The 16,885-nt window shown below is 36.3% G+C and overlaps 1 protein-coding gene across 5 annotated transcripts in view; it reads left to right on the top strand.

Annotated features, from left to right (window-relative positions):
- The window catches only part of ASXL2 (ASXL transcriptional regulator 2), a 186,484-nt gene that overhangs the window by 139,165 nt on the left and 30,434 nt on the right, over positions 1 to 16,885 (top strand). For 4 of the 5 annotated variants that reach the window (XR_005213270.1, XM_037812547.1, XM_037812546.1 and 1 more), the window contains 2 exons: positions 613 to 745; positions 1,538 to 1,681. Coding sequence is in view for 3 of the 5 variants with exons in the window: in XM_037812547.1 (XP_037668475.1) it covers positions 613 to 745; positions 1,538 to 1,681 (277 nt within the window). In the remaining 2 variants the exon portion in view is untranslated. Of the gene's footprint in view, positions 1 to 612; positions 746 to 1,537; positions 1,682 to 15,822; positions 15,904 to 16,885 lie in introns of those variants that run through there. The other variant, XM_037812549.1, reaches the window with a different exon arrangement.

Here is a 16,885-nt window from a genome sequence, read left to right as displayed (position 1 = left end):
TATAAACTAAGAACATCATAAAAATAAAAATATCCTGAAATAGCCAGAAGGAACCACATTCTTATTGGTACCAGTATTTTCTAAACTTCCGTCCTGCCTGTTTACTGCATGCTATAGGTCATTAGGCCAAATCTCATTTCTCTTACCCAAGATCTAACTCAGGTCATCAGTTATAATCTTTTGTTCAAAAGTACCACCTCTGAAGCATACATAAACTAAATATTTGCATTTCTACATAGGGTTGATGCAAATGATAATCTTCTTGGTGCAGCGCTTAATATTCTGCATCCAGAAATTATTGAAAACACAAAATTCTGTGATAATATTCCACTTCTGCTGTAAGATTGGGAAGGAACTCCTTGGCTTATTGATGATTTTTAAGTTCTAAAAATTCTTAATAAATATTTCTCACATTTATATGGCATAAAGGAGTAATACTGGCCAAAGAAAGAAAGAAATCCAAACTTTAAGGTTTATTTAGGCATTGATGTTCTTTATTTTAGTTTTTTGTTTGCTTAGATTTCAGAGAAATTGTATGTTTATCACATCTTTTTTAAAAAGTCACTTTTTATAATTACTAAAAACTGATTTATGCTAATTTTCTCTTTATAGGCTCTAAAGCAGCAACAGCAGAAGAAGCAGCAGCAGCAGCAGCAATGCAGGCCAAGCATGTCCATCTCCTCAAACCAACATCTCTCTCTAAAGACCGCCAAAGCAGCCAGTGACTCTGTACCTGCCAAGCCTGGTGAGTAGAGTGGGAGTTTTTTTTTCAATGGAAGCTTCTTTTTTCTCCAATATTTTAATGTCTCTTTTTCACATTTGCACACCATGTCATTTATTTTTAAATTCTTGTATTTATTCATGTAATCCTTTACTGCCAAGTTATTAACATAAATCTTTCCAGGATAAATGAGAAAATTTTTATGCAAAACCATGCAGTTATTAAAATTGCATCAGTGGAATTTGCATGTTAAGAATGCCATCAATGACTAACCTCCAAGGTGCCTAATCTACTAATATTTGGAAGCCTCTAATCATTACTTATAAAGCTCATGTTTCCAGCAGGCTCAGAGTGAACTGTTTACTAATTCTCTCCTTTACAAATAAAACATTTTCCTTAGACTACATGTTACCTTTGAGTTCCCATTGAACATGTCCACAAGGCCTTTGGCTGTGTTTTTGGTTTTTGCTTGTTGTGTTGTTTTTAATCTAAACTGCTGTGGATACAGACTTTGTATTTTATTACATAATTGAGTTTGATGTCATTGGATAATTATATGGGTCTGGCAGTCTTAATCTGTGTCTTGCAGAACTTTGGATTTTTGTTAAGAGGGGGATTTACTTCTAGAAGCAAATGGTATTTTGGGAGGAGGGAAGAGATTTTATTTTACTTTTTAACCTTTGCTTTTCAGACTCAAAATATAGTAGTGGGGTTACATTGCCTCATGCATAACTCCATTTAGTAAGTGTTGATTGATAAATTGATTTCTTTCTGAAACCCCAATGTCACCAGTTTTTACATATTTTTCTCTCCTAGCAATATGGGAAGGAAAACAGTCTGATGGGCAGTCAAGCAGCCCCCAGAACTCAAACTCCAGCTTTTCTTCCACAGTTAAAGTGGAAAATCCTTTGCTTGGCTTGGGAAAGAAGTCATTCCAGAGATCTGAGAGACTTCACACAAGTAAGTTGAGGCTTCAGTTTATCATACCATAATTTGTCAACTATATGTTTGAAAATCATTGGCCCTTTGGCTTAGGTTTAGGGCATGATTTGAGTATTTAGCAGAGATTTTCTTCCTCTTCTTCTTCTTTTTTAATATAATTACTTTTTAAAAACCTGGAGGAATTGAGTTTAGAATGTCTTTTTCCCTTCTTTGTTACCTCCTATTCACTTTTGAGCTCTTGATTATCTTCATGTTCTCCCTTTCCTGCCCTTATCAGTATTTCAGGGAAAGATTTGATATGTCATTTTATATTTTATTTCCATATCTGCCAATAGGTTGCTTTATCCAGCAGTATTTACATTTTAAGCCTTATTTCAAGTGTGTATAGAAAGGTGGAAGGGCTTATAGTGAAATATTGCAAACTGAATCTTTTTTTATGTCCCCTCCCCCAATCCAACTAAATTGAGAATAAGGAAATACAACAGATTAAATCCATAAGAGTGGAGAAAGTAAGGAGACTAGGGATGGATGGGCAGTGTAAACAATTTTGAAAGATGGAAACTGGACAGAGGTTTTCAAAGAGCCAGGAATATCTGAAGAGGAGATCCCAGTAAGGAGCAAGCCAGTTAAGATGCAGTATACCAGCAAGGCTGAAGAATTGGAGATACCATGTATCACAGAAGAGAGGAGTGAGGCATAGGATTGAAAAAGAAGGACCTTTGTTAAAATTAATGGGAAGAATTTGATTCCTCATCCCAGTAGGAGATGAGATTTATTCTGAGGTGAAATTGAACCATAGAGGCTCCAAATTCAGAGACACAACACATATTGAGGACAGAAGATAGTGCACTCTGCTAAAATCAGGATGCTCAAGTAAGAATACAAATAATGAGTAGTGATCTTTCTGCTTGGCTTCAGAGACCTAGCAGTCTGGCATATTTCAACCACTACTTGCTTCCTCCTACCCACCATGGTTCAGCAGGAGATTGATTGCTCCTTAAAGAAATTGAAGAGCCTCAGAAAAAGATATGCAGGCAAATTATAGGTCCCAACTAAACAGAGATAATCTTGCTCACACTTCTGTGAAGCTTACTACTCTAAAAGGCCCACTTATGCACACAAAGGTTTCAGCCAGCTTTAATTATGATTAACAAGGATCATCAGACATTTGAGGAAAACCTTCATCATGAGAGACAGCATCTGAAGCTATTCTAAGGAAGTGGAGACAATTCAGGGAGTAGAAGAAAATTTAAAACAAATAAATTTCAAAATGATAATATTTGCAGAAAGAAATGAGATATTAAATCCATGAAGGAACAGAATACTATTTTAAAAATCAGAAAATAAACAAAGAAAGAATTCCAGGATACCAGATAATATGGTGGAAGAAATAAAACATTATAATAAAATGCTGAAACATAAAGTTGAAGAAATTTTCCACAAAATAGGCCAAAAAGATAAAGGGATGACAAGAAAGAAAAAGTAAGAAAATTGGAGCATCAATCCAGGCTGTCCGATATCTTGAATTATAGTACAACCAGAAAAGAATAGAAATTGAAAAGGAGGTAATTATAAAATAAGAAAACTTCTTTGACTTGAAAGTCACAGGATTCCAGTTTTAAAGTCCGTAATAGGTATCAAGAAACATGAATTTAAAAGAAACCTACAGTGAGATGGCAGCAAGAGAGCTGTGGTATTTAGTTAGTCCTCTAGAGAAACTAGTAAATAGCCAGGAACAGCTAGTAAATAATCTCGAACAACTGTTGGGGGACGTCCATCACTGGACACACATTGTACACCAGCCTGGAATGGGTGGAATGGCTGAGACTGCAGCATAGAACTGTAAGTAAAGCTCACCAAACTGAGGAGATGACCCCCCCCCCCCCACTGGCATGACAGGGTGAGTTGTAACACTTGTGGAAAAAAGACGCAGGCTACCTGGAGCGAGGGAAAGTAACTCAACCAAGCTCCAATTGTGGTTTTAATTAAATTTGGACTACTGAATACAAGCTACAAGCATAGATAAACCTGCAACAAGCAGGAAAGGAACCTGAGGTTCCTCCCAGCAGAGAGGATATAGGGCTAATGGTGGTGGTGGGGGAACATAATTAAAAACAGAGGCTTTTGGAGACAGCTGAGCTCAGAATCCTGGAAAACGGCTGTGTCCCAAGAAAAGGGGCACAGAGAACTGGGTACCAACCCCGGTTGACCAGCAAAACTGGGGGGCTAGAGACTGTCTCTGAAAAGGGGCTTTCTCTCTTTTTTCCTCTTTTTTCCTCTCATATTAGGTAGCTCATTAGAGAAAGCCTCAGGCATTTTCAATTGTCAGTGCTTATCCAGGCAAGAGTGGAGTGAAGAGTATCAGGGAGACAAAAGTGGAATTTAAGTGTAGCAGATAACTCCCTAAAGAGTGTATCTTCCCTAAGAAAGGGGACGGGGTCCAGTTCAAGTGGCTGCCTGCCCCCAGAGAATTCAGACTCTAGGGCCTGGAGGGGAATGGGGAACCAGAAACAGCTTAAGCTTGGTTTCTGACACCATTGGCCCCTGTCCAGGACAGGGTCCACTGAGAATTAAAGGAACTGCACCTCTTTACACCAGTGGGGAGCTGTGGGCTGACGAGCCACCTGCTGGGCAGGTTAGGAAAAACACAGAGTCTAGAGGCCTCACAGGAAAGTCTTGACAACCATTTCGGTCTCATCCTCAGGAAACTTGATACTGATTACACCTCCCTCCTGAAACCTGGGCCTGTCTGGTCTGGGCAGATCTGATTGGGATAATCAAGGAAACAAGATGCCCAGACAACAAAAAATTACGAGTCACATTAGAAAAATGAAGATATGGCCCAGTCAAAGGAACAAACTTACACTTCAAATGAGATACAGGAGTTGAAACAAATAAAGATCTTCAAACAAATATGCTAAATCAATTCAAAAATCAAATCAGCGAGTTAGGGGAAGAGATGAAGGATATAAAGAAGACATTGGATGAACATAAAGAAGAACTTGAAAGTTTGAAAAAAACAATTGGGAGAACTTATGGTAACAAAAGGCACAATACAAGAGATGAAAAACACAATGGAGATATACAACAACAGGTTTGAAGACGTGTAAGAAAGAATTCAGGAACTAGAGGACAGGATACCTGAACTCCTACACACAAAAGAAAAGGTAGAGAAAAGAATGGAAAAATATGAGCAGGGTCTCAGGAAATTGAGTGACAACATGAAGTACATGAAAACACGTGTCGTGGGTGTCCTAGAGGAGAAGAGAAGAGAAAGGGGCAGAAACAATAATGAAGGAAATAATCACTGAAAATTTCCCATCTCTTATGAAAGGCATAAAATAGAGATCGAAGAAATGCAGCGTACCCCAAGCAGAATAGATCCGAATAGACCTACTCCAAGACACTGAATAATTAGATTATCAGATGTCAAAGACAAAGAGAATTCTGAAAGCAGCAAGAGAAAAGCGATCTATCACATACAAGGGAAGCTTGATAAGACTCTGCAGATTTCTCTGTAGAAACTATGGAGGTGAAAAGGCAGTGGTATGATATATTTAAGATACTGAAAGAGAAAAACTGCCAACCAAGAATTCTGTATCTGGCACAACTGTCCTTCAAAAATGAGGGAGAGTTTAAAATATTGTCAGACAAACAGACACTGAGAGTTTGTGAGCAAGATACTGTGCTACAGGAAATACTAAAGGGAGCACTAAAGGCAGGTAGGAAAAGACAGGAGAGAGAGGTTTGGAGCACAGTATTGGGTGATGGAAGCACCATATTGAAAGTACACTGAACAAAGATGACTATGAGTATGGTTAAAAGAGGAAGGTTATAGGCATATAGGACACCAGAAGGAAAGACAGAAGATAAAGACTGGGACTGTATAACTTAGTGGAACCTAGAGTAGTCAATGAAGGTACAAAGATAAGAATGTTTTTACATGAGGGAGAACAAATGAATGTCAGCTTTGCAAGGCGTTAAAAATGGGGTGGTATTTGGGGAAAAAATACAATCAGTGCAATTTGGAGTTTATAATTAACAGTAACATTGTAATATGCTTTCATAAACTGTAATAAAGGCAATGTACCAAAGCTAAATGTCTATAATAGGGAGATATAAGGGAGGGGTCTGGGATTTTTGGTGTTGGTGGTGGTGTCTGACTTTTTAATTGTATTTTATTTTAATTTTATTTTTTCTTTTGTTGCTTTTTAGTTGTCTCTTTTATTCTTTTTCTTTTTTCGCCTCTTCCTCTTTCTTTGTGAAAGAAATGGAAATGACCTTATATAGATAGTGGTGGTAAATACATAACTATGTGATTATATAGGGAACCATCGACTGTTTACTTAGGATGGAATGTATGGTGTGTGAACAAAACCATCTAAAGAATAAACAGAAGGATACAAATGCTGGGGAAAATGTGAAGAAAGGGAAGTAACTAATTGCCATTGGTCGGGAAATTGAATGGTGCAGCCCATCTGGAGGGCTGTGTGGTGGTTCCATAGGAAGCTAAACATGGCATCCATAGGATTCCATATGGTCCTGCAAATTGATTATTGGGTATATACTTGGAAGAACTGAAAAGAGGGACACGAATGGATATTTGCACAGCGGGGTTTTTGGTGTCAGGATTCACGATTTGCAGTGGATGGAGGCAGCCCAAAGGTGCTTTGACTGATGAACAGAGTGGCAAACTGTGGTGTATACATACAATGGAATATTGAACTGCTACAAGAGTGAAGTTGTGAGGTGAACGGACATTGAGGACAGTATGTTGAGTGAAATGAGTCAGAAATGAAAAGAAAAACATTATAATCCCTCACTAATATGTACTAACTATAATGTGCAAACTCTGAGAATTGAGTCTGAGGGCATAGGTTATCAGGGAAAGGCTTATTGTAAAAGTTCCTAGATTGTAAGCTCTTATACCAGTTACATGTATTCTTGAATTGTAATGACTGTTTCTAAATTCTGAGATGCTGAGCTCTTTGTGTGTAACCTGGTCAGTCCCTGGAACGTGGGGCATCTGTGTGACATCTGAGACTCAGAGCCAGAGTCCAGCAGCTATAAATGTCAGCATCACCCCATACACCAAATGTTAAAGAGTCTGAAAAAAGAGATCAGACTTTAGTTAGAGATATGAATGAAATGGACTTGGTTAGGATCAAGGTAAATCAGACTAAATTGTAAAGGACAATATTGACAATGTTTTTAAAACTTCAACTTGTGTGTGAGATCAAAGGAAGAGATTTTCATTAGGTGCAAAATCTATATTGTTTGTAACACACTATAATTTAACTTGTATGGTCAGTTTATTCAAACACCATAATTACATGGAACATTGAATAGGGAGTGAAATCTGGTTGGTTTGTACAGGTTATTGTGAAGCCCCAATACATCCCAGAGTAATTTGGGCAGAGAATAAAAATGTATTTGCAAAGGCTTCTTGAGGGACTGGGGAAAATGTGGAAATATTAAATTTCCCCACCTGGGGAATTAATGATAGTCTCACAAGTGTTGGGGGCTACCAATTTAGAAGGCCTACCTTACTTAAGATTGTGCCTAAAGAGTCACCCCCAGAGAACCTCTTTTGTTGCTCAGATGTGTCCTCTCTAAGCCAACTCTGCAGGTAAACTCACTGTCCTCCCCCTCTTCATGGGACATGACTCCAAGGGGTGTAAATCTCCCTGGCAATGTGGGACATGTCTTGTGGGGATGAGCTTGGCCCTGGCATCGTGGGATTGAGAGAGCCTTTTTGAACCAAAAGGGGGATGTGAAATGAAACAAAATAAAGTTTCAGTGGCTGAGGGCTCTTAAATAGAGTCGAGAGGTCATTTTTATGCATTATATAGATATCCCCTTTCAGTTTTCAGTGTATTGAAATAGCTAGAAGGAAATACCTGAAACTGTTAAACTGCAGCCCAGTAGCCTTTATTCTTGAAGGTGATTGTTTAACTATATCGCTTACACTGTGTGAATGTGTGATTGTGAACACTTTGTTGTTCCCATTCCCTTTATCCAGTGTGTGGACAGGTGAATAGCAAAACGAGGACAAAAAGTAAATGAATCATAGGGAGGGATGGGGAGTATGGGATGTTTTGGGTGTTCTTTTTTACTTTAACTTTTATTCTTATTTTTGTGTGTGTGTGTGGTAATGAAAATGTTCAAAAGTTGATTTTGGTGATTTAATGCACAACTAAATAATGGTACTTTGAACAATTGATTATACACCATGGATGATTGTATGATATGTGAATATATCTCAATAAAATTGAATTTTAAAAATAAAAAAGAAACCAACCAGAAGGCACATTCTTTTGACATTTCAAAATGTTCAGGATAATGAACATTCTCTAAAGAGAAAGGAATGTTTCATATACAAAGATTCAAATGTGGAATGGCCAGCAGCTCAGCATCAGTATAGAAGCTGAAGGGTAGTATGGCAATGCTTATAAATTCAGAGTGAGGTTTATTCTGTTCTAATTTATATGTTCTAGACAAATCCAAGTTATTTAGTTTGTGAATAGAATTAATATATCTCTCAACACTGTGTGTGTAAAAACCTGGTTTGATTCTAGGTGGGATTGTAAATTAATGTGTTTTACTGGGAGGAATTTGGTAATATCTACCACATTTAAACTGTACATGACCTTTTAATCAGCAGTTCTACTGGTGGGAATTAAAATATTCATTTAGGAAACAGATATTTGTAGAAGGCATGCTAATGTGCCAAGCACAGGTTTTAGAACCCTAGAGATATGGTGATGAACAGAACCAAGTTTCTTCCTTAGGAATCCTATATTGTACTCAAATTCAGTTAAAGTCACAATTTTAGTTTTTTCATTCAATTGCAGTAGAAATGTAGAGGTATGAAATGGAGAAATGATGGAATGAGAATTTCTAACTTTCATACAAAACTAGGCAAAATTAACCATAAAAAAAAGCATAGCTGAATTGCGAAAGCAATCTTGAAAAGGAAGAACAAAGTTGGAGGACTTAGGCTTCTCAACTTCAAAACTTATTAGAAAACTGCAGTAGTATACATGTATATGCCAATGAAATAAAATTGAGAGTCCAGAGATAAACTGATACATCTATGACCAGTTGGTTTTCAACAAGGATTTCAAGCCCACTCAATGGGAAAAGAACATTCTTTTCAACAAATGGTGCTGGGAAAATTGGATATCCACATGCAAAAGATTGAAGTTGGACCCATACTTCACATCATATACAAAAGTTAACTCAAAATGGATCAACGACTTAATTATAGGAGCTGAAATTATAAAACTTAGAAGAAAATACAGGGGTAAATCTTCATTGCCTTAGACGATGGATTTTTAGATATGACACCAAAAAGCACGAGCAACAAAAAACTTGTGCATCAAAGGACATTATCAAGAGAGTGAAAAGACAGTCTACAAAATGGGAAAAAATAGTTGCAAGTTATATATCTGATAAAGGTTTAATATGCAGAATAAACGAAGATCTCTTGCAACTGAACAACAAAAAAGACAAACTACCAAATTTAAAAATGTTTAAAAGATTTGAATAGACATTTCTCCAAAGAAGATATACAAATATCCAGTAAGCCAGGAAGCACGTGAAATGATGTTCAACATTGTTAAGGATATGCAAGTCAAAACCACAAAGAGATACCACTTAATACCCACTAGAATTACTATTATTAAAGCAGACAAACAAAAAACAAAATAACAAGTGTTCGTGAGGATGTAGAGAAATTGGAATCTTCGTGCATTGCTTTTGGGAATGTAAAATGGTGTGGCCACTGTACAGAACACTTTTATGGGTCATCAGAAAGATAAACATAGAATTAACCTATTATTCAGCAATTATACTCCCTGGTAAATACCCTAAAGAACTTAAAACAGGTACTCAAAATATGTACTTGTATACCAGTGTTTGTAGCAGCATTATGCACAGTAGCCAAAAGGTGGAAAAAACCCAAATGTCCATTGTGCCAGTTTGAATGTATTCTCTCCCTCCAAATGCCATTATCTTTGATGTAATCTTGTGTGGGCAGACCTATCAATGTTAATTAGATTTTAACTTGGAGTGTTTCCATGGAGATGTGCCCCACCCAACTGTGGGTGATGACTCTGATTGGATAATTTCCATGGAGGTGTTGGCCCACCCATTCAGGATGGATCTGAATTAAATTACTGCAGCACTATATAAGCTAGGAGAGAAGGAGCAGGCTTGCTACAGCCAAGAGGGACACTTTGAAGAATGCACAGAAGCTGAGAGAGTAGCTGCAGATGCGAGACAGTTTGAAGACAGCCGTTGAAAGCAGACTCTTGCTCCGGAGAAGCTAAGAGAGGAGAAACACCCCAAGAGCAACTAAGAGTGACATTTTTGAGGAACTGCAGCCCAGAGAGGATCATCCTGGGAGAAAGCCATTTTGAAACCAGAACTTTGGAGCAGACGCCAGCCACGTGCCTTCCCAGCTAACAGAGATTTTCTGGACACCATTGGCCATCCTCCAGTGAAGGTACCTGATTGTTGATGACTTACCTTGGACACTTTATGGCCTTAAGACTGTAACTTTGTAACCAAATAAACCGCCTTTATAAAAACTGATCCATTTCTGGTATTTTGCATTCTGGCAGCATTAGCAAACTAGAACATCCATCAACAAATGAATGGATGAACAAAATGTGTTATGTATATACATTAAGCCTTGAAAAGGAATGAAGTTCTGATATGTGCGGCAACTTAATGGACCTAGAAGATATTATACAAAGTAAAATAACACAAAAGGACAAATTTCTTATGATTCTACTCATGAATTATCTAAAACAGGCAGATTCATAAAAAGAGAAAGTAGATTAGATGTTTCCAGGAGCTGGGGCTAGGAGGCAGTGGGAAGTTGTTGCTTAATGGATGTAGTGTTTCTGTTTGGAGTGATGAGAAAGCTTTGGAAATGGATGGCAGTGTTGGTTGTACAACATTGTGAATCTTACTAATACCAATCTTTACACTTAAGAATACTCGAGATGGCAAATTTTATGTTATATATATGTTACCACATGAAATTTTTAGGAAAGAGAATGGAAAAGCATACAAAATTAAGTTTGTAAACTCAGGAAAAACCATGCAGATTTGCTAGGCTTTGGAGAGAGCGTGTCAGAGAAAGAACGGTAGTATGATTTATTAGTTTGCAATCTTTTAACTACAAGAGTGAAGCTACTCAAGAACCTAGAAGGGATATGAATAAAAAGAGTTAAAGGTCTCTCAGTAAGTGCCCCAAAGTTATACACTGCTTATAGTCAAAAAACTGTTACTCTGGATTTAGGTAATGGCATTAGAGTGAGGAAATTGTCATGCAAATGAGCAAGTGGTAATTGGAACCAAGCCACACAAACAATTTAGTTAGTTACAACTTAAGGAAAGCATCAGGGAAGAATTTGGGTGCTTTAGACAAAGGGCAATACATCAACAGCAAAACAAACAAACAAACAAAAAAAACGGAAACCACTGTTCTCAGGAAGAGCAACCCTTTGGGCTTTCATCTCAGAGGAAGAAGGGGCATGATGATAATGGGTACAGAGCACTTACCATCAGCCAGTCACTACTCGAGTCCTTTGCAACACTTGGAGGTAAGTACTACCAGTGTCCCCGTTTTGCAGATGTGGACTGGGCACAGGGAGATGGAGTGTGCTGGCCCAGGGTTGCACAGCTAGAGGATGGCAGAGCTGGGCTTTGAACCCAGGCAGTCTGTATCCAGAACTTAGGCTCAGCACCATCTTCTAGACAGTCCCAAAACCTCAGTGATACCAAGGTTAATCTCTCTTCTCTGTTCTGAAAGCCTAGAACATTGCTTCACCTTGCCTGAAGGGAGGGATTGGGGGATTCCTCAAGTGAGGACAATACTCTTCAGATACCCAACACTCCCTTTTAGTGTCCCCAGCTGATGGATTTTGAGGTGGACATGAGAAGTGCTGGGAATGTCAGCTTCAGAGGCATTTGTAATTGGATCTACTCTGATCAGGTTGAACAGCAGCACATTTAAGGGCAGACAAGCTTGGAATCAAGTACCAGCTCTGCCACTTTCTGGCTGTATGGCATTGGGCAAGTTGCTTTGCCTCGCTGACCCTCAGTTTTGTCATCTGTGAAATGGAGATAATATTGACAGTACTGCTTAGGATTATAGTGAAGGTTCAAAGAGGCAAGACACTAGCATCCTAACTGTTGCCTCTTCATTCATTCATTCATTCATTCATTCATGTTTCCAGTAAACATTTATTGAATGTTGTCGGAAATAAAGTGGTACCTGTAAGGGAATAAACGCTCACTCGGTTTTGGAGGAGAAAAGAATTTATTTACAATTTTGCAAGATAGGGCGTCCAGCCAAACATGTGGCAGGCTGGCGCGCCAGAGGAAGAGAATGGCGATCTTTGAATCTCCTACTCCTAATTCGCAAGTCCCTCCCCTGTTTCCCCATTGACTGGGTACTACAGAGGTTACAGCCTATCCGAGAACACTAACTAATTCATCTTTTGAGATTTTAATTTGTACAGCCAATCCCAGAGAGCCAACTAGCTCATTATTGAGATTTTGAACTGATCAGTCTATCCCAGAGTTCATTTAGTTTAAAAAAATTTTTTTTCTTTTTGCTGTGAGTTCCCGCCTCTGATTTTACCTCATAGTTCTTTACATTCCAGTAACCATGGTTACTTTTCCATATAAGGGGCTGGCACATTCTTTCTTCTCTTTATCACGGGGCTTGTTTAAACTGGTTTTGCCTCCATTTCCCTTATTCCATGCTGTCTCTATGTGAAAACTAAACTTATCCCTTTCTTACAATGTTAAAAAAAAAAGGTGATGGCATGGTATATTTGTGTTTGACCTGATGACCAAGAAGTAAGTGAAAGTCCATCTTTTTTGATGCAAATTAGAATTAAGGGAAATAATAGAGACATATTTATAACATAGGATGCAGTGAATATTTTCAAAACATGGAAGAATCTGTATGTTTTGTCTAACGCATAAATGATAAAATAATAAATTAGATTATGTACGTGAACTGTTTCTTTGTTAAATATTACATTGGTATTTATTTTAACGTGAATAAAATTTATAGTATTTCAGGTATTTTTACGTCCCAGATTCAGTCCGAAGAGGAAGCTTAGCTCAGATGTCAAGTACAATACCATAGTATAAGGCAACTTAAGTTGAAAAAAGTAAGATGAACCTTCCCAAAATTAGAGGACTTAATCTTTAAGTTCTAAAAATGAGTTACTTTTTCTAAGGTGCATAAAAGTATTTTCAGGGTACAATTTGGTCAATAACAGATTTGAATAATTTGCAACTGATTCCCAGTCTTACATAAGACATTAAAATTTTACTTAAAATTTGATTCAGATTTGAAGGCATATGATGAATACCAAAATAATAAAAACTATTCAAGGGACACAGACAATCTGATTCCAATCAGATATCTGGGGAAAGGGAAACTAGGAGGTTGCATTCTGCTTTATAGAGCTATTGCAGCCTGTGTTTATACAAACAAAAAACTGATAACCTCCTACATGACCCTCAGTGAGGGTCCCATTAAATTAATCATTGTTCATTCATATGTTGAAATGTTAACCAGCTTTTTTTTAAAAGAAAGGGGTGATTTTAAGTGATACTTTGGAAAGATGTTAAAGATATTCTGTACAAGAAAAAATATGTATAGTGTGATTTCATTTCTTCAAATTTGAAAGTGTTTTTTTCCAGTTGGGGTGGAATAGGTCTGCATGTAAAAACCTTTACTTTTCATTGTATGTCTTTTGGTATTATTTGAATTTTTTTACCATTTGTAGTTTATTTATTTTAGGGTAAAGCTTGTTTTTCCTTAAAATAAATGAAAAGGTAATTTTGAGCCCATGTGTCAGAACAAATTATGAAAATTAAAATGGTAAACAGAAAAATATTTGCAGAAATTAAACCTTTGTCATTGTACAAAAGGTTTATACAAATCAGGAGAATACTAAACAATCATTATGTAAGCATATAAAAGGACACATTGTACACAATATATAGAAAAGGAAATAAACTTACCATACATAAGGGAAAATGTTCGAAGAAATGCAAAATAAAACAAGGTACCATTTTTAACTTTTATTTTCTGATATCCAGTGTTGGCAAGAGTTCAGTGAAATAAGCAGTTTAATCTTACTAAATTTTCTTTTTAATTCTAATTTGATTTCATGGTACTTTTGGGTTTACAGATATAATCAGATCAGCAAAAAGATTTTATCTTGTTTTCCATTTGATTAATAATGGCAATAAAGGGTGTCATTATCTTATCCTGGTTTTAATAGAATTGGTTCTTTGTCCATTTACAATTGTGTATGTGGTGGGATTTTGATCTTCATGTTTTAAGTAGGTTTCTTCTTTTATCATGAGTTTTTATGATTGCTTAATTATTGGATGTGTTTTCAGCATCTTTTGACAATGTGATTTGATGTCTCCATTCATTTGTTGATGTAATAAGTTATGTTGATATTTTACTTTTTTAAATGTACTTCAGATGCACAGGATTGGATAGATCATAGTCTGTCCTTTGTTCATGACCCTGTCATATCCTTGATCTGGTTTTTTATATGGAGAATTAAATACTTATTTTAATATTTATTTGTCTATTTTAATACTTTTTAGTATTTATATTTGTTTTATTTTATAAAATTATATTTATTCATTTTAATGCCATGGAACAAACCAGCCAACTCAAGTACCAAAACAATGCCAATAATTTACATCTCCCTTTGTGTTCCTATCCTCCCCTCCCCTCCTGTCACACTACCAGTGGTTACCACAATCCTAAATTTTGTGTGTGTTATTCCCCTTCTCTGTGTGTGTGTGTGTGTGTGGTATGCATATAAAATATATTTCTTAATTTCGCCATAAAAATGGTTTCACACTGTTTTTAGTCTTGACCATGATTTTCACTTCACAAAGCAGGAACTTCTTTTAGCCAGTAAAGGGGGAAAGAGGCTAAACCTTGGTAGTGGAAAATGCAAATTAAAAACAGCTGAGTGATGATGTTGGCGCCATGTGGAGAGCCAATAAATCTCATTTACTGTTCACAGGAATGTAATTTGGTGCAACCACTTTGGGTAAAGTTCGTTATTGTCAAAGAAAATTGAAGATATCCACACATTGAGCAGCAATTCCTACCCTAGGAAAACTCTTGCTTACATGCACCAGGGTGCTTATACCAAAATGTTCATAACATCATTACTTGTAAAGTCCAAACACGAGGGTGGGGTAGGAATATGTCCATCAATAGCAGGATGGATTAATAAGTTGTCATATAGTCATAAATTGAAATACTTTATAGTAATGAAAATGATGGCTTCAAACAATGAGTTGGAACATTTTTCATCTTTCAGAAGAGTTTGTATAACCTTGACATTATGTCTTCCTTAATATTTGGAAGAATTTATATGTGAAGCCATCTGAGTCTGGACTTTTCTTTGTAGTAAATTTTTATTAAAGATTCAAATTTTTTTAAATAGACTATTTTCTATCTCTTACAGTGCTAGTTTTGGTAAATTGAAGTTTTCTAGGATTTTGTCCATTTCATCTACATTCTCAAATTTATTGGCAAAAGTCATTAATAAGAAAATATGAATCTTTCTTAAGTCTTTTGTTGTAAAATGAAACAAAGAAACCTGCTTTTAACGAGTATATATCTTACTAATCATTATGTGCTGAACACTCTTAAACCTAAATCAAGAAACAGTTTTCCAGTTACCTCAGAGGGCCTGCATGTGCCTGCAATCTTGTCATAACCTTTTCCCACAATACAATACGATTTATTTTTATTAGAATTCAATCACTCAATTGTTAACCTCTAAGCACTGTAATTTAGTTTCATTATTTTTTGTTTATTTAAACAATCTTAAACTAACCTGTAGTTTTTCCCACAGTCTGAATTTTGCTGATTGTATTCCTTTCCTCAACGTAATATCCTCTATTCAAATGTATTTCCTCTAAATTAGTAGTTGGATCTAGGGTCTTAATTAGATTCAAGCCTGAATTGAGGGGGAGGTGGTGTTGATAGCTGTCATTGATTCTTAATGCATAGATCCATCCATCAGCATTGCAAAATGTTGATGTTCTAATTCTCTCATTTCTTCTTTATTAATTAGCTGGAATACTTCTCTAAAGAGATACGTTGCCTCTTCTGCCATTTGGTTACACAGCACTAGAGTTTACATAGGAAAAGCAAGGTATAAATGCTTGACTCTTTCTCTTTATATACTAGTTTCAAGATAATAAGTTGGTTTCCCATCATCCTCCAAAAGCGACCAAGTTTTTTTTTTTTTTAATATTCATGAATTAATGGATTTGAATATATTGGTTATATTTCAGTTTATTATAGTTATTATTCTTGTCAATACATTGCCTCATCTTTGATCAGTGAGAGCCTCTTCAAGTTGGCTCCTGAATTCTCTGATAGATTCTTAGATATCTGTTGTGGGTATATGTTGCAGGTATGTCTTGTACTTTTTTTTTTTTTTTTTTTTTTTTAACATTTTTAAATTGTGAAATATAGCAAATATACAGAAAAGTGATAATTTTCAAAGTTCTTGAACATTTTTTTTACCCCAGACATGGAACTAGCCATTTTTCCAATATGCCTTTTTCATAAAAATATATTATTATTTGAAGATAATATATAATGTAAAGATAAAATATCTCATGAGTTTATATTGGTAGTTCCAGTTCAAATTCAGTGGGGCTATAAGATGTATTTAGCCTATTTGCTATTTCATCTATTATCTTCTGTCATCCATAGCAAAAATTGTAGTTCTCAAGGCCCCAGGAAATGATAAAATTAAAAGACTCCATACTTAAGTCATTGCTTTCATCCTACATTACACATACAACAATCTCAAAGCAACAGTAGCCATACTGCTATACCAATATGGTTACTCTTAAAATAATTAAATATTTTGTGTTTATGCATTCCCCATTCTCCCCTTCATTTTTAAAATAGTTGTTTACTGTCTGTACTGTCAGAGTACATCATAGGCATTACATACTGTATTTCCCCTTTTAACTACCATTTTCTCTTAGATCTACAAAGAGCTGTGTATTTAATGCTCACCACCAGCCTTTATGCTAACTCTTCAGTCATTTTGATTGTCTGAAACCCATTTCCTCAGGAAATGATACTCCCTCAGTTCTTGCATGCCGATATCAGTTGGT

Source organism: Choloepus didactylus, chromosome 20 (assembly GCF_015220235.1).
Source record: "Choloepus didactylus isolate mChoDid1 chromosome 20, mChoDid1.pri, whole genome shotgun sequence".
In the NCBI taxonomy this organism is placed as follows: Eukaryota; Metazoa; Chordata; class Mammalia; order Pilosa; family Megalonychidae; genus Choloepus; species Choloepus didactylus.
This window is presented reverse-complemented; position numbering and strand designations above follow the sequence as displayed.